Source organism: Camponotus floridanus, unplaced genomic scaffold, assembly GCF_003227725.1.
Source record: "Camponotus floridanus strain SB8 unplaced genomic scaffold, Cflo_v7.5 scaffold52, whole genome shotgun sequence".
Lineage (NCBI taxonomy): Eukaryota > Metazoa > Arthropoda > Insecta > Hymenoptera > Formicidae > Camponotus > Camponotus floridanus.
This window is the reverse complement of record NW_020229681.1, coordinates 476839-503954: the sequence shown is the minus strand read 5'-3', so window position 1 is coordinate 503954 and position 27116 is coordinate 476839. Positions and strand designations below refer to the sequence as shown.

The window sequence follows — 27116 nt, the reverse complement described above, 5'->3', positions numbered from 1 at the left end:
CGCGCCGCGAAATTGACGTATGCACATACATACGTAGCGTCGGCTCGCGCGATATGTACATTTACACCGCGGCGGGACGTGATTGGCCGAGGCGGGCCGCAGTTGACATGCGCGCGCCGACGTGCGTCAAAACAAAGCACGGTAGCGCTGGCTGCGCAGCAGCATTTTCTCGCGGTTGCTCGTGGCGGCAAGTGCGTCGTTGTCATCGTCGTCGTGTCCGCATCGCGATCGCGGCGTCCGTTTCGTCCGCATCTCGTCCATTATTCGCGCCTCGTCTCCCGGCGTCTCCTTTCGCTCGCCGCGAGATTTCCCGTATCGCGTGAGTGTTCCACGTACGACCGGGACAATGTCGTCGACGGTCAAGTGCGCGTCGGACGAGCAGCTGAGCGGTGAGTAAAGAGTCCATAAGGGACAAAACAAACGCTCGGTGCGCCGATTGTCAGACGCGACGACGCGGCCATTTCGCGCAATGTCTCTGCCAGCCTCCCCCTTGTGCCCCTCCCCCGCATCCTTCCTCCATCGCAGGCGACGCGAGCGTAAACAAACGCAGTTTACTATTCGCGATCGTGTATTTTGCATGATGACGCATCATCATTTTTAATCCTTCGAACCGCGGCATGGAAATCGAGGAGGAGGAGGGAGGGGGAGGAGAGAACGATCGACAAATAAAATTTGGCTGACATTTGACGAGTTCGATATTGCATGGAATGATTTGTCTGTTAGTTCGTCTGACAATCCGGCGTTTAATCCGTGGAGTTGAACGTGCCTCCGAAAATTGGCGCGGGTGAATTTTCGAAGTAGTCATGGCGCGATGTAGGCGTTGCGTCGCATCAGTTTTGGCGCCATTTCGAGTTTTCAATCCGACGCGTAACATCTGACGGGAGATTCAATTCTTGATGTCGCACTCGTGAATCGATAATCGCTCTTTGGCTGGTCCTTCGGTAAAAATTGCAAGACGCAAAATCAACTTCACGAAGTACATCGAGCGAAATTTAAGCCCGTTATCGAAATATATGTATATATTATACAGGATGTTCGGTAATAATCTCTCGTATGTAGGTAAAGCGAGTTGATTAAACAGAAAAATTCTGTATCATTTTGTGATTTTGAAATAATTAATTATTAGCACGTGGCAAAAAGAGACAGTCCACTGTCATGTGGTTACTTTAGTAAGCGAAGCGTTGGAAGGAACGCTCTACAAATGACAGTAAGTGTATAATTGTAACACCGTATTCATCCTTTAACGATCGTATAACAACGTGCTGCTTCTTCTAATCGATCCTTTTTAATTAATGTCTCATTAATTATGAAAATCGCAAAATGAAACGAGATTTTTTTATTTAATTTAATCTGCACGTAAGAGATGATATAGTTATTATTGGACATCCTATATATATATATATATATATATATATATATATATATATATATGTAAATATATGTATAAAATATATGTATAAATATATGTATATGTATAATATATGTATAAAAAAAATCGAAATATTAAACAAAACTCTCGAAAAAAATCAGTATTTTTGTAAAATTTTAATACTTATAACATTTTAGCGGTAAATGTTGCTTACTTCTTTATACGAGCAAATATATTTTTTAGAGACCACTTCCTTCGATAAGTAAAACAGATAATACTAGAATATTCATGGTTTTGTGGTCAACAACGCAATTATCTGTGCTATCTTTTTATTCGAAAATAATTGCAAAAATATCCAAATTAAAGTCATGAAATTTATTTACATTTCATACAAATAATTTATCTTTATATGTATTTTATATGTATTTTATATGTATCTTTATATGTATTTTATGCATCAATGCTTTTCCTGAATGTCATACGGTATAATAATAAGATAAATTTGCTAAATATGTGCATAAGATATACAATATTGTAGGCACATGGACGAGCACAAGCTGAATCATTTTTTTCCAATATATCAACATTTTCAACATTTATTATAGAAGTTTGCAAAGATTTTCACACAATATGCGCATTTTTAATTTTTATTTTAGTCAATAAAAAAGACTCGATAAGAAATAGATCACGTGAAATTAATTCTATAAATGTGGCAAAACATGTATTTATGTTTTTTAGATTTATGAATAATTTCTCAAGATTATTTATACAATTCTTTTTTACCAATTTTTTCGAGCACATAATCTTAAACTAAATTTTCTTAATAAATTTTAATAGTTAATCTCTTACAGTGAAATGGGTCAAACTTTTATTAATAATTCACAATCAATATGTCATTCATAAAAATATGCAAAATTTCGAACAATCTCTTTTTCAAGATAATTTTGTATGTTTTATATCGATCACATTTTATTTTTCTCGTGAAAAATTTCACGTCATCAGAAGAAAGTAAGATCATATTAAGATAATTTAACGAAATATTTTTGAACCTTACATTTTCATTCTCTTTAATGTGTCATAATTCTGTGGAGGAAACATTGTGTATTAGAATATTTATAATTTTTTTCCAACCAATCTAACAGAGAAATTATTTGTCTCATGATTTGCTTTATCGCACGTAAATCTCATCCCGTATGAAGGTCACTTGAATTAAGTACACAGATATGATTTCTATTATTGTAAGCATTATCTCTGTTTACTTTGCGAAGACGGAAAAAAAGCACCTGCCTGACGTTTTCATCTCGAGCATGCTGCGGGTTGTTATCTGTTTTCTTTCTCCCGCTGTATTTTTCTCTTCTCTCGCGCATTGCATATTATTATACTTACCATATCTTCCAAAGACGTTAACGTTAAGTACTGTTGTCGTCGTGATAATGAACTATAAAGTAAACTAATGTTCGACGAGAGTAAAAAATTCGAGACTCGACGATAAATTCATTTGCATGTTTCGCAAATTAGAAGATATTTAAATTTTTTCTTTCGTATGTACATCGTATCTCCTGGAAAATTCCGCTATCCGTAATTTTCAGTTTGAGTAGAATAATATTAAATCACATTTTATGAATAATATTAAAATAAAATTAATGTTAATAAAATAATATAAAAATAATATTAGAGTAGTATTAAAATTACTTTGTTTTATTCTCAAAAATTTTTATTTTATGTTTCTACGTGCATTTCCGCTGCATTCACGCGGATATAATCTAATGATTAGATTATAATCCACAACGCGCGTGATTTATTTGTATATACATAGGAAACCAATCATAAATCATTCACGACTTGCATGACAAGACATTTAATTCCAAAGGAAACGGAATTGATTTTGCAATTATCAAATATATAATTGGTTGGTCAGAGATTTATTTAAAAAAGATTTTCATTTTTTTCAGAACAAATGGAAAGAAATATTTTTAATTAATTTTTATGAACGACTGGTATATTCGTTGATTATGAATTAATATCTAAAATGTGGTACGAACAATTATTATTATGCAATTTTTCTTCTGGGATTATTGATAAAATTTTCCAAGTTTTAAAACCGTTGAAAAATTATTTCCTTTGATTTCTTCAACTCTTAGGTCATCTACGCGAATAGAACTGGGTCAGCGTCCTGTAAACTTGCGTGCCTCGAGTATTCTATTTAAATGATTCTGATGAGCCGCTTAATAAGAGTTCATACAGCTCATTCGATTAATTGTAAGATTAGAACCATATCAATGAATATCATTGTTACATCTTTGTTTTTTTTCTAATTTATAAAAGCATTCAATCAACTGATATTTTATCATTGTGATCAGTGAAATTTATTGTTCAGAATAATAATAATTGTTCGACAATCTAGATTTAAAATCACTCGATAAAATGATAATGTTGATATTCATTATCTACATTTTAATCAATGATATCGATAATCTTAAAATCGTCATAGCTCACATAACAAAGGAAATAGAATCGTAACATATTCAATTTCTAATGCGTAGAAATATAAATATCCCCGCCTATTACTTTTGATTATTTTCGTGCGAATCGTGATGCATCGTTCTAATAAACGAGAAAATGCGCGCATAATGTTATCGAGAGAAATTGACGCCACACGCGAGAAGTAAACAAATTGTAGATACATACGTCGCATTTCGAAGTAACTATATCTGGAGGTCATTTCCAAGAAGCATGAGTCACTTTCACGACTCGTTCTTTTACATGATTGTGAACACGCGATCGCATAATTCTAGCGGATCTACGTGATCCTCCTCAGGAACTTGACTCATTAAAGCGACGTTGACCCGAAATCTGTCTGAGAGCATCCAGGAGTCTACGTGACTCCGTTCATGTAGACAGTCTTTTTCTCTCTCTCTCTCTCTCTCTCTCTCTCTCTCTCTCTCTCTCTCTCTCTCTCTCTCTCTCTCTCTCTCTCTCTCTCTCTCTCTCTCTCTCTCTCTCTCTCTCTCTCTCTCTCTCTCTCTCTCTCTCTCTCTTACATCTTCTCTCGAACGATCTCTCACGTACACGTTTCAATGTATGTCAAATCATACAATCGCGTGTAAATAAATAAATAAATTTCAAATCAATAAATTTCAAGTATTCGTATTATGACAAAAAAATTGATATTAAAGTATGAATTTAAAAAATACTGAAAATATTATTATTAATATTAAAATACTGAAAATAATATTAATATTAAATAATAATATTAAATAATATTTAATATTAAATAATAATATTAAATAATATTTAATATTTAATATTAAATAATAATAATATTAAAAATACTGAAAATATTATTATTAATATTAAAATTTTATTAATATACTGATTTCGTGTCATGACACGAAAATTCACATTTTGTACAATATCGCGTCCTATATAAATACGAAAACACCGGCACGTGTTCGCTCATTTACATCTCCATCGGGCTGTCAACGAAAGGATGTTTAATTTAAATCGCAGATATAAGCATACTTATCGGCTGCGTGCACGCCAACGAGCATGGTGTATTAATCGAAATGACAGACGGTCGAGGGGGGAGTCCGTATCTATTTTTAGCCGGTAAGGTTCGTCGCCGGTCCTTAATCCAATTGATTAAGGCTACCCGATGGTGATTCTACAAACGCGACACGTGACAATTTTGTGCCTCAAATATAATGTTGTGGGTATTTTCACGCGATAAGTGCAATAAATGTTTAGAAAAAGCATCGGCGAATTTGAATATAATTATTTACATATATTTATTGATAAGATACAAATTTTTTCGTAGAACACTAAGACTCTTTTCCTTTATAATATACAGGGTAGCCCCGAACGTTCCAGCCAGACTTTGAGATCTTATAGGAAATTTAATTCTGAACAAAAAATTTCCTATAAATATGGGTCGAAAAAATGCTTCCTTAAGAAGTTATCGCTCAAAAACCTATGATGAAGGAAGAGCAAAAGGTGAAAAAAATGAAATAAAGAGAAAATGAAACTAAATAAATTTCTTGAAAAAAAACGATAAAAATAAAAAATAAAAATCTTTTTCTTTTATGAAAATAAAATAAATTTTTTTTTAACTAATATTTTAATAATAGCACGTAATAGTAGAAAATGAATAAAGACGTTTTTCAAGAAATTTATTTAGTTTCATTTTCTTTTTATTTCATTTTCTTTTCCTTTTATTTCCTTTTGCTCTTCCTTCATCAGAGGTTTTTGAGCGATAACTTCTTAAGGAGCATTTTACGACCCATGTTTATAGGAAATTTTTTGTTCAGAATTAAATTTCCTATAAGATTTCAAAGTCTGGCTGGAACGTTCGGGGCTACCCTGTATATATGATGAATTATAACATTTGAAATAGGTTTTTTTCTTAGATGTTCTCGAGTAACAAAAGATTTTTACGACATCTTTAATACTTAAGATATAGCATGAACATTTGAACCATACCCACATCGTTTAATTTTGACGAAATACTGCAATATTTCCATTTGTGGTTCGTTGCCGATGTAACAGAAATTGTTTACAGAAATATCGTTCATGTGAGAAGCAATAAAACTTCTTGAGGATCAGTTTGCATATCTTGTGGTTATCATTATACTTGTCTACTGTTAGCACGCGCGCGCGTGCACTTTGACAGGCACACACGTGCTCCTTTATAATATTTATTAATGATTCAACGATAGTACAAAAATAATATTTTTTTCTCTATCAAGTTAATAAATGTTATATTTACATATTTAAAAATTATAAAACATCAAATGTAGTTTTTTAGAGAGAGAAATTTTCAGAGAAAGAGAAAGAATATTCATTTTTTCAGAATTTTATACTTTCAATTTTATCAATTTATTCTCGATGATTATTTGATGATAATAAATATTAATTATTGCTAAAATATACAAAATAATGTCTATTTCGTGATTCGAAATAAATGTTTAAAAATAAGCCATTACTTGGGTGTCACCTCTTTAAGCAATAGAAAAATAATATGTCAATTTCTCATCGATTAGTAATACAAGGTCAAGTTAATTAAGGTTAAACAACAGTTATCAATTTACAAGGGAGCCAATAGTGCCAATAGATTGAAAACTTGAATATAGTTTTCTAGATAACATGTTTTACTTGAGGTAACAGATATCTTTAGAAATAAATTGACATTTCCAAATAAGTGAAGTCGTATTCTACAATGTACAAAGTCGTGCAAAGTCGTGCAAACTCGCACGTATGACGTCAATTTGAAATGCAGATGTATGCATGAAAAATAACATGTTATTTATATACATCAATAATTAACGTAATTTAAATATTTTATGTAAGAGACATAGAGTATTCTATATATAAAATAATGAAATGACACAAAAAATTTTTCATTTTTTATTACGATTCACAGTTACATTCTTAACCTTCGCATTACATTTGCATTTGGTCGTCGAATAACGCAGCGACTTATCGTACGAGTAGAAGCTCCGATTTGTCAGCGCGATTAAATGACGCAATTTATCCATGTTGATTCGGACGAGATCGCTGCTGATCAAGTAATAACAATCTGCGAGGCTCTGAATAGATTCCCCGGGCCTTTGATCTCCAACGGTGTCCATCGATGTTTACAATTTGACGCACAAAAGAGACCGATGGCGCGGTTCGCATCCGGATACAGGATATTGCGCGCGGCCGTTAATTTCTTCGCAATTTGCAGACATGTGCGAGGAGTTATGCAAGTGCAAAGGACACGCGTCTGCCTACAACGGGCACGTGCAAACACGATCCTCCGTCACGCGCTCGGCGTCAACACGCCTCGCGAATCCGGCGGATTTAGGCATAATGACTAGACGCTATCAACTTGAACGATATGGAGGATGTTTGCTGAATTAAACGACGCAAATTTTTTACAGACTGCGATTTTGCACAAGAGTCGACATCGACGGGAAACAAGATATTCTGCCCGCGTGTATTGATTGTTTTCTTGTTTTACGCGTTGTATAATGTGTCTTGATAAATTTGATACCGATATAAAATATCAGATTAAATTAAGTCGAATATCATTAGTTACCAGCTTTTTTATTTAATGTGAAAATTACTAGAGATTTATAAATATTATATATATTTGCTGCTTATTATCTTACTTTTTTTATCGATCATTTTTTCAAGGTGCTAATTTTTTATGGCGTCGATTATGAACGTAATTATTGTTGTTACAAGCAATGAAGATTTATATAAATGTAATGATTTTTAAATTTTCTTGTAAATAATTATATTGTAAATATTTATATTGGAATTCGTATCATATATATTTTTTAAAGAATGACATTTTTCATTCAATAAGCAGAATGCGTGGTTAATAAAAAATTTATGTGTCAAGCTCGGCGCACATGCTTGGCCAATAGATTTTCTTTCCATTTTCTGATGACCTCGCTCGATATCATATTTTCGATATTATCGCACGTATCTTTGTTGAATCAACAATGCGACTCGACGTAACGCATCTATCTATGTGAAAGCGGTCGCTTCTACTTGTCATTGACTGCCATTGTTCACGAGCTTGCATACTCTAGCGGAAATTTCTTGTGTCGGGAGAAAAATATTTTTCTTGCCTCCTAAAAATATTAAAAATAATTTAATTAAAAAATAATGAACTAATAGCAATCGACATAATTAAAAAATGATGCATTATTGTTCTTAGTAACAACAAGATGTCTTGTTGTTACTCAACTTGAGAAACTTGATTTGCGGTTTTAATGCATTAATACGCTGACGTAGATTAAATTACAGAGCGACACTTATATGTATAGTCGCATCGTAACCATTCATTTTTACAATTTGTATCCTTGCAAGAACATTAATCGCATACGTGCTTGAATAGTCGGAAATAAGAATCGCGTGACAGATTCGTCGTGTAATCGCGAATTTCGTGCGTGACAAATTTATTGTTCAGCTTTCCATGCCGACGATTATTTCGCCACTGACAAAAAAAATTGTCATTAGAGTGTCTCGCGTATAAAAAAATAGATTGATGTACGTAATAAAATCTCGTTCATTATCTCATGTATTTTTTCTTTAAGGGAAGTTTTGGAAAATTATTGTTTGGGGTAGCAATGATTTTTCCAAAAAAATCGCGCTCTTCGAGATATATTTTATTAGAGCGAGTTCAGTTCAATTTGTAGTCTGAGATATCGATGCGTCAGATCGAGCGTAAATGTCCCTCGCGATGTGATTTACGAATAGGTGAACGAACTCGAAGTAAACCTTACCGCCCGGATGATTTGCGCGGCTGAAAGAGCGGTGGCAATAATCGCTCGACACCAACACATCGCAGATGTCACGTGCGTTACACATGACGCGTAAGAGTGCACGTATAAACCCGACGAATGGAACGTCGCGATTGATAAATCGCATTTAATCGACATTTCTGTTTTCTCTTCCCGATTGTATCGTTAGTTTTCAAATGGCGCAATAATTTTCTTTCTTCAACGCATCGATGTGCAATTGATTAATCTCAAGTGCACATATTGTGATACATAATTAGCGATTAACATAAATATATCGAGCCGCGTCTTAAAATGGAATTTATTGAATCATCAATAAAATGGTGGCGATGATAATTCTAATGTATATCCCTGACAGCTGAATCATGATTGATGAACGAAATTGAAATCAACTGGCTTATTAAAGAAAATCTAATTGACTATAATTATATTAATTTAATAATTAATTGACTAATTAATAATTATTTCTATGAAAAATTTGCTAACTCGTTAAATACAGGATATAAAATAATAGCGTGTATTATTTTTTTGTACATTATTTGCACAATAGTTTTGTAATTATGGAAATCAAATGCGTTGAAGCGCGGAATATAAATTCATATCTGTTATGTAGTTAGGAAATTATCGCAGCGACGGTAGATGAACTCGAGATTTCATCAGCGATGAGTTCACCCTTACTATCTGACTACATTAGCAGAATTCATAATCGCGGATGTTTTACATACACGTTACTTTACAGGTGACAATTTTAACGGAATGTACGTTATTAATGATGTAGAGAATCAATTCATTCACATAAAAATAATGATATATAATTAATATATTCATAATTTATTTATATTCGTAATTCGATATTTATTTATATTCGTAAATATAGATTTCCAAAATTGCTATTAGAGAGAATTCAATTTTATATTATTTTGATTTTATCTATTTTATTATTCAATTTTATAACCACTAATAAATATAAAATTTTATTTTGAAATTCGACGAATATTTAGTTTTTATTTTCTCCTCGACTGAACAACGAAAAGTAAATGTGTATTTTTTTCATTGGCATACTCAATATGATAATTTCAATGTGCGGCTCTTATGAATTGCAAAATTTATAGTTTGGAAAAGAAAAAAATTGCTACTAGAAATGCAGATACGTTTTATGATTCCTGATCGTACAAAAATATACAATTAAATTTTTCGTTATATAATTCATAATCAAAACGGATATTGATCATACGCATAGTTTGCAAGAGAAAGTTTTTCAATATAATAACGATCTCTATTTTACGTCATTGAATCAACAGTTCAATCGTGCTGTATATATAACTATAACAATTGATTACTCATGCTACTTACATCAATGAGTCTTGATTTGTCTTGATACGTCAATGTTAATGGCCATAAATTTATTATATATATATATATATATATATATATATATATATATATATATAGTCAATTTATAAAAATTGCAGAATATGATTTTTATATTATTTTCTTCACGAAAAATTTTCTTTACAGAAAAAGAAATACCTAATTCCATAATTATATTATTTCGACTATTATATTATTATTATTAAAGTAACGATGTTTTTATTCTATGATGTAAATCTCTGATTTCATTGTAACAAAGCACTTTATTGATTAAGAAACTTATTAATAAACTTAATTAGAAATTTTAATTTATAAAATAAGAAAATCGATCGAGCTAATCTGTACTTTGTTTAATGAAAGAAAGAACATCAGAATCGCGCATGATTTACCGCCATTTATATTATTATGTACACTGAACATTTTTCTTAACATGTAAAAAAATGATATTGTTCTAGTGGAACGATGATTCGACATGACAGTTATTTATTATTAGAATTTTATTTTGATATTATATTGCTTACGTAAAAGGAACAAAGCTGAAAAACTTATTGTATATGTAATGACATTGATAAAATCATATTTAATCACGTTTTTACTTGTTAACATTCTACATGATGAAAATCATGACTCATGCATTCTGATTATCTGGTTATCTTCTAGTTATCTTTATAAAAGAAAACGATTGAAAAAATAAAAGAATATTGAAATAATGATTATATATATTAAAACATATGTGTGATATAAATTTACATATATTTTAGAAAAATTTTAAATATGTAATTATTATTTTTTTAGATTATTGTGTATAATTTTTTCTAAATTTTGTAATATCTCTTTTCATTATCTTTATACTAAAAATTAAATTATTGAATTATTAAATTTATTTTATGTTTCTAATAATTTTATTTACATAAAGATCTATATTATACGTAATAAAAATCAATATTGATTACATATAATGGATCAATACGGAAAATAAGTCTCGACGATATATTATTTATGAAATTTCCCTTCAACTTGACCTCGTAGGGTTACTCTAATCGATACGATGGCCGGTATTTCTATTTTTAAAGATGTTACAATATGTCATCGTGTATATCGTTCAACGACTCTCATTCTCTATACATTATATATCGAATATATATTTTCACTATCGTGTTAAAAACTTTTCACAAAATCGCACATATTTTAAATATTAGAAATAAATTTCAAAATTAAATATTTTAGTATTAAAATTTAATTAAAATGAAAAGTTATGTAATGACACGTCGTTAAATTCAATAAGAATGTAAAAAATGTCTAAAAATTTCAACAATAATATTAATGAAACAAATAAATTTATAAAATACAATAAATAATATAAATGAAACAAATAAATTAATAAAATAAATTAATAATAACGAATATAAATAATTGATAGATTGATAAAATCATTAACTGTTATTTATTTTTATGCTTTTATTCCATGCGAGGTAAAATTTTAAATTTTAATGCATTGCTTGCGTGCGGAAATCATAAATTATTACTACCGGTACCGTGAATAATTGCTGCAACGTGAGAACCCACCGGAAAACCTGTAGGAATATAGTCAGACAGACGAGCACAAAACATAAAATAACAGATTTTTTTCTTTTTAATTGCGTAGAATCATGGGTGGAGCTTGTGCCGGACCCGCCGTTAGCTGCCCGAATAACGCCGACACCTTTCAGCGTCACCGGCGAACGCGAATACCTGCGACTTCTCCGAGAAGCACAGAGAGATTCCACACATTCATCGGCGAAGCATTCCTTGGCGTCCTCGCGCCGGGATACTCCAAGGGACAGGTAAGAAAAACTCGAGTTTGACCGGATCAGCAGACACTTTTCCACAACATTCTGAAAATTTTATTTCGAGTATCGCTCCGATTTCGAAGGTTGAAAAGTTCTCTGATACATAAATACATTTTTATAACGTCTCTAAAGTGGTATCCTACTAGAGGATATTAGAGAACTTTCCAACATTCGATTATAAACGTGGACAGTCCAGTTGCTTTATCGAGGTTTCAAAAGAGGTGTTTGAGAGTCTCAGCACGTCTTGTGGACGACATAGTAGATTCTTGTATTCGTTGCTTGAAGACTCGACTAACAAAGCCGGCCGTTCAACCAGATACTTATATATCTACTCGTCTCTGATTCATCTCATACGCAAGAAACACAAGAGAAAAAGTCTGCTACGTGTCTTTTTTGTCCTTTGAAAAGGGTTTAGCAGTAAGAAAGTAAGCGTTGTGTCGCGGGGATAAGTCAGAGTCCAGGCGATTCGTACCACACACATAGATATTCCTCGAAACCAGAAATAGATAAGAGCGGAAAAGATAAGACGCGTAACTCACTGGTTATATCGCGACCGCGATTACTTTTTAGCGAATCGCGAAAATGATTTCAAATGGCCTTAAAGCGGAAGTTGTTTTTTGGACTTTATCGTTGATGATTAACGCTCGATTAAAAATAATTGTGCAATTGCGATAATTACTCCATAACAGACATGAAATATATAAATTAAGAAAACTAATTTAAATCTCATTAATACATTGCAGTGTATATATTAAATTATAATATTTTTTAAAATTTAATATAAATCTTTTAAATTTAATTAGAAAAAATTATTTTAATATTATATTAAATTTTATAATTCTTTATATTATTTTAATCTTTTTTTTATTTTAATATGCAAGAGATCGAAAGAGATTTGTAGTCTATATTTTTCTGCTACAAAATCGCGTCTCTCCTTTAGTATAAATTTTTCAGTTCAAATACAACAGAATTTGATCGATGCATGATTATTGATTTTATTTTTATCTATGCTTGTGTGCACTTTCCAATCGGAATCAAATCGATTCTCATCCACGGTCGAAAATAAAGACATCGCATAAAGAGTGAGAACTTATAGTTACAAATATAAACATTTATATTTTTACTTTTGTTGTCTCGATATTCAGAACAAAATTAACATGTGGCTCTTAACATGATTAGAGAGAATTTGTGTCATTGACACAAATATCTTGGCAGAAGAACAAAGGCGATGCTTTGTGCGAAGAAACAAAGAAATGCATGTATTTCTTAATATATCTTTGTACAGAGTACAAAGTCTCTGAACCTACCGAAAATAGTTTAGACGTATATTTTCCGACAAAGAAAGAAAGGAGAAAATACGCGAGGAATTTTAAATCGAAAAATGTACGCGGTATCAAAATAAACTGACGTTGCACGCGGTGTTAAAGTAAAGTGACAAGTCGATTTGCATCTATATGGCCGCTATATTTTCCATGTAACGTTATCTCGAGCGTTAAAATCGCCGCGATCCTGTTATTGACAATATCTGCGCAGCATAGTGAATATTCTCTTAAATCTCGAACGTTACGAACGACACGTGTCGCGCAGTATACGATTAATCCGCTTCTCGCTGCTTTATTTGCATGTATTTCGCAAATATTTTAGCAGTCGCTACCGGTTTCCTTATGAGCGACGAAAAACTTTTGGGCAGGAAATCAACATCGATTTAACAAATGTTTTTAACACACAAACATTAAATATTCAAGATACAAAGAAACAAATTTTGGTGTTTATTATTGAAAAAAATCTGTCACGATAAAACGTAACGTTTGCGACTAGAATTGATTAATTTAATCTTACAAGAATGAAAAAAAAGTGATATCCTCCTCTTGAAAAATCTTTTCTGAGTTTACTATCTCGAAATAAATATAGAAGAAAATGAATTTTTAAATTATAGATAAATATTTTTTATATACTATTTTTTTAAACATATCTAGATATGATTTTTTTCAACATATTATCTAGCATCTCTTGCAGTCTATCTCTTAAAAATTTATCAGGGGAACTTTGTTCTCCGTATATTAATTTAATAAATTATTAAATATTACGTACAATCCACGCCTTAGATTATATTAAGACAAGTCATCAAACAGACAAGATATTCGAGCGATCGCGAGATATTTAAACGATGATGGCTTATCGAGAGGGAGCGAAAAAAAAATCCATAAAAAGAACCGGATAACGGTATGTGTACATAGATATCGTACGACGCATTTAACATAAGTGCACTATCATAGGGATATCGATGGAGCCTTTTGTCGCGATGCATCTCGGCGATAACGGGCCAAAGTTTTCCTTGTAGTCGCGATATCGGTGACAAACTTCAAGGATAATTGCGGGGGATCGCAAGTCTCGAGTGGGCTCGATCGATTTCGCGACGCAATCCAATAATCATGTATGTGGGGGGTCGCGACTTCCAAGGCGACATATTTATCGTAGTTTATTTTTTAATGCGTCTTATCGCGCTGTCGACGTTATATTCATAACGCGCGATAAGCGACATCGACACTTCAGTAAATCTAATAATCAATTGTATAGAAAGAAAACATTGGATGGAAAAAATGTGTATATTCTGCGCTCTAGAATTAACATCAAATTAAAAGATATATATAATGATGTAATATATTCAGGTTACGTAAGTCTTCAGAAATTTATTAACTGTTTCAACAATATTGCCCATATTGTTGAGCCATCATCAAATACTTTGTTTTTAACACACTTCACGTTTACTCGATGCAACAATTATGAAACTGACCTTGTTTCTAAAATTCTCTCTATCTTTTATATTCTATAAAAAATATTTCACTATTGGAATTATGATTTAATTATATTTAACGTTTCTCGAGTATCTAAAAAAAATATGTCGACGACTATCATAATTGTTATATCAAATTCTCGAAATAGATTAAAACTTTAGAAAGGTAAAAAAAATACGCCAAGTACATAAAAAATATTCTACCTTGCAACAAAGTTTTTAATAAAAAAAGTCCTTAAAAATAATTTACAATAATTTTCTCTCACAAAATCCCTTTTCTAAAAAAACAAAACCTCAACAAATAATTTTCCTAAAAAAATATTAAAAAATAAAATATCAAAACCAAATATAAAATCAATTTCTTTTACATTGTAAAAATATTATACATAAATTCTCCCTAAGAAATTAAAACTGATTTTATATTTATTCAGAGAAACTTGATTTTTAAAATATTTAAAATCAACACTAAATGAATTAGAATTATTTTAATTCTTAAAATATTTTTTATATAATGTATATAATTTTCGAAATAGATTGATATTTCTTGCAAAAATCTGATATGGGTGAAATAAAAAGATACCAAATACAGATAATAATATGGAAATACAGATATAAATCAAATTTTAGATTGAATACACATTAATAAAATTAAAATAAGCATCGAGAAATATTGATTAAACAAATAAGTATAATTAATAACGATTTCGCGGTCGAAAGAATTTCGGGGTGGAAAATAATCGTTCACATCTATCTATGCTATTATAATTATAACATATTGTTTTCTTTCATTTGCAGCCCGAAGAGCCCGCCGAACAGCCCAAACACGGAACTGTCGACTGAAGATGAACTCAAAGGCGTGTATATAAATTACAACTGCAACAAGGTCAGTTTCGTAATCAATTCTTTGCTACGTACTCTCTGTGCGATTTGACATAGCTATAGAAAACCACGTGCGCATTTATCCGCACATTGTATGCATAACTACGTATATTCATCCTCATTTTATCGCGTTATAGTCATAGCTGTCATAAGCGTCCTAGAAGTATACCTAACGCGATCGAATTTTTTGTCAGAAAACTTGTGCCATATTGACACTGTTTTGCCTTCGTATTATTTTTTTATCTTTTGACAAGAACATTCCGCATAATGCGTGAGCAGTAGTCGTGTTCTCATAAAACAGGGGCAAAGTTTTAACTGTTATAAAGTTAACAGAGAGAGATGTTTAACTTGAAGATTACGTACGGTCGCTCTTGAAGCAAAATAGCTTTGTGCTCCGCTTGTCGCGCGTTTCCCATGAAGTTCTCTCCACAGGATGAGTGTCATTTAAATATCTAATCTGTTTCCTCCTACAATCTGTTGATTGCCAAAGTAATGAATATTTATTTATGAATATACTTTTATTTAATATTTATTAATGAACACTTATTCCTCGATTTTTTAAGTTACTAGTTACTTTTAAATTATTTGGATTATTTTTGAAATAATAAACTGAATAAATTTTGTAGAAGTATTTTGCAGAGAGAAAAAGACTTAGAATCTCTTTTTCTTATAATAATGGAAATAATTCTCATAATTTTCTCGAACTTTTTGTTAAATATCTTGAGAAGATGATGAGAAGGTATTATCGATTGACTTAAGACCTTTCTGACTTGATATAACATGGCATATTTGACTATAGCAATGATGCGCAACTGGTTTTATCGAATGGTTTGAATGGTTTTATACAAGGTCTTCGGATCACTGACTCTATTAGCGCCCTGTCCTTTCTGCTATTCGCGAATTACCACGTATGCCGAATAGCACAAAGATTTGCATCCGATGCTAGAATCCCTCTCGCTTTTTCTCTTTCCCTCCTTCTGTCTTTCTTTCTCTCTTTTACTATGTCCCAGTTACACAAGACGAACAAATCCGTACATATATCTTTCGAAGACTTTTATTCGGCTGACTTTCGATATTACGCAATATGCAATAACTCTGAATTAAGAAAAATTAATATTGTCTGTTTAAAGCGGATAATAAAAAATTAAGAATTAAAAAATTTTTTTTTACATATTTTTGTGTATAAATTACTTTTAAAATATTTTATATAATATATCCATTTTATATAAAATCTTTTTACATTTTATTAAATTATTTCTTTCCTTAATATAATGTTCATATTTAAATTTCGTTTTAAATTTTCTTTTATAAAATTTTATATTTATTATAATACACGCGATGTACATTTCTAAACGAGATGAAATAAAATTTATCTGGGTTAAATTTATTTGGATTTATATAATAACGACGTCGTTTAATTTATTCTTCTTGCACGATTCACATGTAAAGTAAAAAGCAACGTGTTCGCGGGAATATAAATAGAAGAAGTGTTGCGTATTGAACAAATGCGGTATTTTCACATTATGTGTACAGCCGTTGTGGAATCGCACCTATGAGAACCGCGAGTTGAAACAATTTGCATGCAAATGCGACGTGTTATCCCATAACTATTCATACGAGTATATTCATGAGAGTTTCGACGATGCAGCATTTGTGTGCCACGCACATTCGTACATGTCCGCGTTTTACACGATATATAATTATCGAAATTTCCTTTTCTCACGCGTACATCTCGATTTCTTGAGAAAGATATTGAAAGGTTGCACGACAAGGTTCACGACATTGTTTCCTCGTGATTGCTTGTGATGACTTTCGCACAGCGTGTATGGATAAATAAATCAGGTACCAATTTTCGAGAAATCTCAAGCCGATGCTCGACCTACTTTTCAACGAATTTATTCTCAAAGGTTATTTAAATTAATTCTCTCACATTCATAAAAAATAGAGCAGCGAGCTCTCCAATTCCTGGTTGAACTTGAAGTAGAGAGAAATTTTTTCCCAATGGAAATTTTCGGAGTAATTTTGCGATCTTTGCAGAATCAATGATAATTTTATCAGATAGATTAAAAGACGTGTCTCTGATAATCTTGATAACTTCGTGTAAAATCATATGACTTATTTTGAATGATGATTAATTGATATGTAATGAGAAACGTTTTTCACACATAATTTTTTAATTACATTTTATTTTATTACGCTTTTAAATATATTTTTTCTTCTCATATATAAATCTGATTCTTTAATTATATTTCTTTTCAATGTAAAAGAAAATATAGTTGTTTCAATGTAAAAAAAGATATAGTAGTTTCAATATAAAAAGATACATATTTTTTAAATGATCTTTACATTTTTAAAGTGATTGTTTTTAAATCGCTATTATCGTGTAAATTGTTGTCATTTTTTTATTTGTTTCATTTTTTTATAAGTCTGTATAAAGTGGAAGGTCTATACAAAGGACGAAATGCGAAATATTTCATTTCGAAATATTATGCATCTAAAAGGCATGGTAGGCTCTAAGAGGCACGATAGGCTTTTGCAATAGAAATACATCTTCTTGAATCGTCCCTTTGTTAGAAGTATGATCGATAATCAGCGCAAAGCCTCCTGTTTGCACATTTTATCGTTGCATGAAAAGCAAATGGATGTTATCGCGGAAAAGATTAGCAATTTCACTAAGCAATCGTAACATCAATCACGCGAATGATTCTCGCAAAATCGTACGAATTCGAGATGTTATCGATAAAGTTGAACGTGAGTGAATAATAAAGCGCTATTATGCTCTCCAGAATGGGCGAAAATAGTCTCTAGACAAAGACTGACTATATTGTGAGGTATGAGAAACGATAATAACAAGTGGAAGCGACGAACATCGTATAAGATTTTTCCATGAGTCACTCGCTGTATTTTTTAACGAGTGTCGTCGCTTTGTGCATCGGACAAAAAGATACTCGCGCATATTAAAATTTCTCTGTATGAGAAGATATTTATTAAATAATGTAATATTAAATAATTTAATATAATAATACTTAATTAAATCATTTAATATTAAATAAATTAATTTAATATTATTAATTAAATATTAAATAATTTAATTTAATATTATGATAATTATGAAACGAGCGATAAGAGCCTTTTTCAAACATTAATTGTTCGCGAAAAAATTTTTTTAAGACGTGCACAAGATATTTAAAAAAAAAAAACAAAAAATTACGCATTACCATCCGCGTTTTTAGGCTCTTATCGCTCGTTTCATAATTATCATGTTGTTAAATACATAGAGCCGTATTCTTTATCAATTTATTTAATTTAATATTGTTATATACACAGAATTAAGGCGTTCATTGTTTCGTATATACGCAACAATTTATAATCTTCTTAGAAGAATTTAATAATTTTAAATTTCAATATTATAGTCTTATTTTAATATTCTAATTGTCACATCAAGAATATATAATTATTTAATTCTACTTTAAGAAAATTATAATCTTTGATTTAAAAATGTTATTTTCTATCTAACATTGTTTTTTTTCCATTCAAGAAAATTAAATCTTAAAATCATAGGAAAATATTTTTCTTGATTGAACTATATAAAATGGCATCATTCAAGTAAACAATTATTCAAACAATTATATTTTTCTTTAATTAACGTAATATAATCTCATTTCAAGATTTCCATGTTAAGACTAAATATATTTTCAAAACAAGAATGTCCTTTTTTCTGTGTAGTTAAAATATACTGTTTTAAGTAATTATTTTTTTTAATTACAAGCGCATTTTTTTATATTTACATTCTTGTTTGCACGAAGAAAAACTGCAGAAATATATTACGTGTTTACAACTACTTGGAAGACTAGTATCTTTAAGAATAATTTTAGGAACGATATATTTCTAGTGAAAACTATCTAAAAATATCTAGAAGTGGTTTATAATCAAGTTTATAAGTGAGAATCTAAATCTACAAAATAAACGTTTACATGTATTTTTTATCTTATAAGATCTGCGCATTCTCGCTTTAAATTGTATAACGTGGAATACTTTTTAACACGGAATACTTCCCACTTTCTTTTTCCTTTCGCATAATTACTTCACAATACTATGAAATTCGTTAGAGAAACGTTGTACTTTTACTGCCTCATCGTTTTCCAACTTTCATTATGTCGACAATCTACAATTTCCTTTCCTCGGTTAAAGAGATGTAAAAAAATTCTAATTAAATACGTAACAAAGATAAATCGAAAAAATATAATTATACTACGAGAAGTGTGTATATAGAGCACACGGACATTTCAAAATTTATTGTTATAACAATTAAAGGAATCGTGCTATTATCGAAAATCGCGCTTTCTTTTCTTAATCTTGCCAATGTGAAAATCTTGAGATCTCGTCAACGATACGCATGCAACGCAACGATCACGTTATCTCGTAAGCCGATCGACGTATATAATCCCGTTCTTTTGCTCTTCTTCTGGTATCGCCTGCAAACCGGTTGTTACGGTTTGTTCGAAGTAAATGTATCCGCGTAAATGCGTCTCGAACCGGTCGAGGAAACACACATATTGGATTAACTTCGATACATTTTATACCTCACTATCAAACTATATAATAATGTATTTCGCGATGTGAGATTATCCTTTCCGATTATTCTAAGTATGCGCAATCATAGATCGATTAAAAAGAAAGGAAATAAATAATTTACATGAATTGCGATTTACTTGTATTTTATTATCGAGGTTATTTTTAGACAATCAAAATAAACAAATGATTAGATTCCTAAATATTTTCATCTTTCTTTATAAGTACTTTAATTTCTTTCTGTTAAATAAATGGAAGAAATATATATTTGTTATTTTACTTGTTCAATTTGAATTCATTAATAATAAACTTTAATAAGTATTTAATTATATATAATATTTTAATTAAATTTTTGTCATTATTAATTTATATTTCTCTGAATTTTCTTTAAGTTTTAAATAATTTATTTGAATATTAATAATTTATTTTATTAAGTATTAAATATTAATTAAATATTTAATAATTAATTTATGATATATAATATTTAAATAATTATATATTAATAATATTTATAGATAAATTTCATTAATTTTTATTTAAATAATTTAACTTCGATACGATTTTGCCTTGTCATAAAATGATACGCGAATGTTGGAAGGTATCTTTCTTAAGAAACAGTCTCCACGCAAACTGAAGGAAAGTCACTATCTAATTATTTAATCGGTAATGTCATCGTGGCATTGTGCGATTTTGTGACGTAAGAAACTTTATTGACGAACGTCAGCAATGTGGCCGCTCGCGAAGAGGGGCGTTTAATCGAGATACGATGTCGCGTGCATTATTGAATGTAGCCACTGAAGATTGACTTAATCGCGTCGCCGCGATTAACGTCAGTTTAATAGCGTCAACGTCGGACGCGCGGTACGTGCAAATTGCGGGCGCAATTTCGCGACGAAGAAACGCATAGTGGTAACGCGATACGTATCTTCTTCTTACGTTTCAACAGTGTAATGCATATCGGATGTCGGGTGTTTTCGAGAGACGCCGTGTTTTCTCGGCCAGTCGCGAGTACATCTAGTTTATTTATATTTTTCATCGCGACTGCGCATGCTGCTGCATCTGCTGCTTAACGTGCTACATTCGGAATAGCATCGTTAAACATACTCGATGCAGCTGGCTGTAGCGAGTGAACGCACGGAAAGATTCGCGGCAGCGGAACAAGGATATATTCTGACTCTTACGCGTTTTCACTTAATTAAATGGGAAACATCGCGATCTGCAGATCGTTATATCATATGATTGAATCGAAATATCGAAGAGAAATTATTGTTCTTTTTTTTCTCAGAACAATTATCTGTCATACTTTGTATCTTGAATTTATTGATGTATTCAATAATACATATGTATTGTTTATTCTTAATAAAAATTTAAAAATAATCTATGTATCTATGTGGATTGCAATAACGCGTATTTAGCTCGAAGTAGCCATCAAATTTAATTGCGTTAATAATTTTTATAAAAATAATCTATGACATATCGATTCCAATAGATGATGTTGAACGTCTAATTTTTTTTAGAAGATTCAAAGTTATCAAATTATTTAATTACTGTCGATATATACGATATAATTATATCAATTATGTGAAACAATATCAATTACAAATTTCTCTTGAGAATTTTTAATATTTTGTGTTTTAAATATATAATACAATGTAATTTTTATGAAATTATAAAATATTAAATTCTTTTATCAAATTCTTATGAAATTTTAAAAATTATAAAATAATCTATGACATATTGATTCCAATAACGTGCATTTGACACGAAGTAGATGTCAAATTTAATAATTAATAGATGACGTTCAATAAACATCTATTTCCCAGAAAATTTAAAATTATTAAAATTATTTAATTATTAGTTGTGATAATTGATATAATCATCAATTATATGAAACAGTGTCAAATAATAATTAAGTTCTACCGAGGGAAACCTTCATTCAGAAAAAGTGCGATTGGTATCAAGAACATACTATGTATGGTTTCTAAATCGCGAGCTTGAAGTAATGCGATTCCGCGGTTATTGCACTCGCGGTCGCGGCTCTTCTTAGTATTCTCTGTCTGGAGAATTAAATCTCGTTTAGAAAAAAAATATATTTCGAATTTATCTTCAACAAATAATATAATATAATAAATATCCCTAATAAATAATATACAGAAGAAATAATTACGAGAAAAACGATTCGAAACGCAGATTTTCCAAGCGATAATTTCCGATTCGCGTCGGGGAATCTATAATCGAGGGAAAGTGACGTCGAGTAGCTTCGCGCGCGGGAACAACTCGATACATATGTGGTATGTATTGTTAATGAGGCCGTCGCGTCGCAAACGTTTCACGGCTATTGCGCCCTTCCAAGTTGCCGCCAGGAAGAAAAAAGGCCGAGATCGTCGAGAGAACGCGAGAGGAGAGGCATTCTCGAGAACGTCGTAGAATCGACTGGCCAATCGCCGGTTGAGTCGAGCTCACGCCATGCACGACGTCGGCGCCGTCGTGCGAATCCATTCTCCTTTCGGATGCTGAGCCAACATATTCGATCCATTGACGCGACGACGGGATTGCGTTTTCCCGACGCGTCTGCAAAAAAACCGATAGAGTAATTAATGCGAGAGACTCTGTCTTTTTTTCGAATCGGATCGATCGAGCGTTTAAAATGAAATCTTTCCCACCCTCGCGTGGATGAAGAGGAACATCCATGGGGATAAGTTCGGCACATTTTTGTTTTCTGCTTCTGATTGATTGCAATTGCAAAAAGAATAAAAGACGATAAAATACATATTTCTTTAATTTAATTTCTTTAAATTTTTTGAAAAATTACATCATTGACATGTCTCGATCGATTATTTATTTAGAGCGGTATTATTGGATTAAGCAGCAGATAAATAAGTAGAGAGATTAGGAAAATAAATAATGATTATGAAAATAAATAAAAAGACTAATCCAAGATTAGCCTTCTTGCGGTACTTTAATCCAATGCGTCTGGCTTTTTCACACCTGTGTTTCTTCTGATTGGAAACTCGTTTCTACCTGTATTTTCTAGAAAATTTTCTAGAAGAATAAATATATGTGAAATATGTGATGTAATAATATGAATATATATATGTATGAAAAAATATTATTAATTATAAAATATTAATATAAGATTTAATATATTATTATTTAATATATTATTAATTTGATATATTATTATAATTATTAATTTATTATTATAAGATATTAATAATTACTAATATATTATAATAATATATTAATAATTATTAATATAAATATTAATATAATATATTAATAATTATTAATATATTATAAGTTATTAATAATTATAAAATATAATTATAAAATAGAGTACAATTTTTTTTTAGATACATCATACTTGATAGAATCAAAATGTATCACATGTCGCGCATTCGTTAGATTCGGATTTCATTTAAATTTTATATCACATCGCACTTGGACACTTTATTATCAATGTTTTAATGACACATACGATCCGAAAGAGGTGATGAAAAGGGAAACGCAGTCGTAAAAGTTATTTATAACAGCGACGAACGCGTAACTTTTTACGATTGGCGGCGACCCGACGATCATAATCAAGAAATGCGCATGGATTAAAGAAAACCAATGAAGTGTAGAAAAAACAATGTACACACGCGCGAATATGTATATCGATTATTTTTCGTACAGTTGCGTGTGCGGTTACTCGACTATTGTGTCGTTGCACGAAAGGCAACCACAATGTTAATTAAAAATCGCGGTAAAGCTTTGAATTAAAAGTGCACGAGCAAACTACAGTTATTTTTTACTTTAATTATAATAATTACTTTCCATAATTATCTTAGTTTATCATTATTTCACAATTATAATCTATCTCACATATTGCGTAGCTCTCTTTAAGAAGCCAGTAGAGAGTTAGATTAGCATCACTAATGACATGATACGGCGTGCGTTTGAAATAAATATCGTCCTTCTCTCGATATCTACGGCAATGATTATTAAGTTGTCTCCGTTTATCGATCTAACCTGATATTACAGACCTCATAAATTTATAGCAACAATGTTCCCTCGGTATTTCAGCTCAAGCGTTCGCTTTCCGATTGGAATGCGATTGAAAAGGATACGTAACGCGAGGAATTCGTGCATGTAATCCATCCTTCGATAGATATATCATCCTTCTACTCGTTGCTCTTCGATTGCTGATAATCCAGCGAATATAACGATTCCCGTAAAGTTACAAATCATGTCGTGATAAGACGCGTTTACGCGCGCAATCTTTGCGCTGATTAATAGGCCTGTGAATCATTTGGAAGGATTAAGCTTTATCACCAGAGAATGCTTTCTATAACCATAAATATTGCCATTCAGATATTGCGGCAAAAATAACGTATAAAATGTTTAAACAGGAAAAAAGATAATTGACTCATTGTGTGTCAGAATATATTTTGAAACGATTTAATACTTATTGTTAGAATATACGTACAAGGTGCAAAGCACAAAGAAAGTGTTCTGTCTATATTTTTCACATTAGAGAGAATAAAACGAAAGATTGAATGAAACAATTCTTTTTATTAATTTATATTTGTATTAAATTTAATTCCAATATATTTAATTTATATTAAATTAATATTTACTTTTTTATGGATATCTTGATTACTCCGTATTAATAAATTTTTATTGATGATAATTGCATTTTAAATATAAATTATAATTCTTTAAATATAAATTATATTTAATAATTAATAAGCAACGCAAAAAATACGTAATGTTTGTTAGTTACTACGTATCTAAATATAAAAATTAATCGCCGTTGTTAAGAAAATTGGCTTTATATCTGTTGAATAATGGCTAGAATATTGCCTACATCATGAGTATATCGCGACCGACAATTTCTACAAATCGTTCAGCCCCCGCACAAGTAAGATGATAGCAGTACAAAGCCCTTGTACGCGCCGAATGTCGTTTTTATTCGAAAAAATATTAGTATCAAATTTTTATTTCTCGATATTTGATTCCCGTTATCGAGCACGCGCGAATATTTTCTTGCTCTTGATATTGAGAGGAGAATAAATGTGATTGGCCGATATCGCGAAGCTGAGGCAAGCAGAGTATTAAGTTTGCTATCGAATGTTTATATGCCATAGACGCTATTTTTAACACATCCTATATATCTACGAGAATCGCGTTTTATGGAATTATCTGTATACGTGTGTCCATAGTTTTGTACTTCATATCGCGCATTAAATCGATGACCCAGTTCGAAAGAGGACCAACTACGAATTTTCCATTCCAGGAGGAAGAAGGGAAGGGGGGAAATCCGCTTGAGAGAAATTTAAATTTTTCTGGGATTAAAGGATTAAAAGAGAATTTCCGAATGTTGCTCGCATCGCAGAGAATCCTTTGCTTCTCTTTTTGACAGCATCAATTTACACCTTGCCTCATCGTCGCGCAAACATTGTTGTTTATCGCAGGTCGCCGAGTATTTGCGCACCATATCGGTATTATACTGCGATATACACTCACACACGCATACACACACATTGTGTACGGTTGGCGGAGCGCCAAAGGTCATCCTTGAACATTCACTTTTCCTCGCGACGCGATTGTCATTCATAGAGATATGCGCGATCGATTCTTGGTCGCTCTTCTTCTCTGCCTCCTATTAATCTCCTCTCCCTCTGATATTACAAAATGATTAATCTGTAATCTATCTTCCTTGCTGTGGGAGATGATAATGGCGAAACGGAACGAAATATCCTCCGTCTATCGTTACGAAGATTAATACGACGTATTTCCGTTTGCTTCGCAGGAGGGCGAACTTTTAGAAAAGAACACGGATTGGATCTACGAGTGGAGCTCCCGACCGGACCAGGTGCCGCCAAAGTACGAGATTGACAGTTAATTTAAAAATCTTGATGTAGAAATTTATTTATTATTATATTTTTTATACTTTTATTAGGATATTTTTTATATTTTTCATTTTATTAATTATTACTACGTTTAAAATTACTATTGATTTCTAGCAAATTTATCAATTTGCTTCTACACTGAGTCTATAATTAATATAAATTGAAGAAAATATTAAAAATTAGAGTAGGATGATAATTTTTTAGTTTGTCTGCTCTAAAAGATTTATTGTATATTTGTAAATAAAATTTTGCCATGCGCAAACAGTCGCCTCAATAATATGCCTTATCGTTTTACAGAGACTGGAAATTTAAACATCCCCTGGGCACTAAGAGGAAAACATATAGTATTCGCACAGCAAAGGTGGGAAAGAACGGATTGTTTTCCAAGGAGGTCATTTACACTCTGTTCTTCACGAATCTTTTGTCTCTGCTCATCGGAACCGGTCTAGGGTAAAATTATTTGTAACATGCTTGAATGTAATGTTAATTGCCATGCTGTTATTGCTTTGAATGCTAATTAAGTTCGCTGAATTTGTTGTAGCGTTCTGCTCACTAGGCGGGGCTTGATGATGTCCCGTGTCGCCATTGAGTGAAGAATATGATTCCCGGGGTGTGTCAGCATCAGGATTTGGTCACGGTTGAATCTGGCACGCAGAGGAAGGCTAGAGATGCAAGAAAGACTGAATAAGCCGGTGGGCGATCGAGCCTAAAAACAGTTACACGCAGCACATAATTCGATTGTCCCGATTTATAATATTAGCACTTTGTATTATATATTAGCACTTTTACTTCCCCAATCCCTTTTAATTGTACGGTGTACTTCTCAAAAAATTGCGTATATCAAGTATAAGTAATGCGCATTATATGCTTAGGGAAAGGAAAGGTTGAGAAAAGTAGGCAAAAAAAAATGAAGAAAAGAAACTATCGTATATAGTTGTTGAAAGAAACAGAAAAATGAACGAAACGAATGTCCATTTTATACCGTTTCTAATGCGTTTCTATCCGCGATAGTTTATAGGCATAGCTTGAATAGTATTTATCTGAAACTAATTATTGTTAGAACGGAAAGAGAAAGAAGAGAGACTGAGGAAGAAAGAGTAAAAGAGAAAGGGAAAA

The 27116-nt window shown here is 31.5% G+C and overlaps 1 protein-coding gene across 1 annotated transcript; it reads left to right on the top strand.

Moving 5' to 3' along the window:
* The first annotated feature begins 156 nt into the window (after positions 1 to 156).
* Positions 157 to 26774, top strand: LOC105259482 (BCL2/adenovirus E1B 19 kDa protein-interacting protein 3). Its single transcript, XM_011271440.3, has 6 exons — positions 157 to 389; positions 11678 to 11855; positions 15451 to 15538; positions 25901 to 25974; positions 26298 to 26450; positions 26542 to 26774. The coding sequence occupies exons 1-6, from the start codon at positions 347 to 349 to the stop codon at positions 26591 to 26593; spliced, it is 588 nt and encodes a 195-aa protein (XP_011269742.1). The 5' UTR covers positions 157 to 346; the 3' UTR covers positions 26594 to 26774.
* Positions 26775 to 27116: the final 342 nt, after the last annotated feature.

Excerpts from the sequence above, each read along its gene's own strand:
- LOC105259482 (XM_011271440.3), top strand. The coding sequence starts at position 347 with ATGTCGTCGACGGTCAAGTGCGCGTCGGACGAGCAGCTGAGCG. Across the intron at positions 390-11,677 it reads GTCGGACGAGCAGCTGAGCG|AATCATGGGTGGAGCTTGTG; the intron begins GTGAGTAAAGAG and ends TTAATTGCGTAG. Across the intron at positions 15,539-25,900 it reads TAAATTACAACTGCAACAAG|GAGGGCGAACTTTTAGAAAA; the intron begins GTCAGTTTCGTA and ends TTTGCTTCGCAG.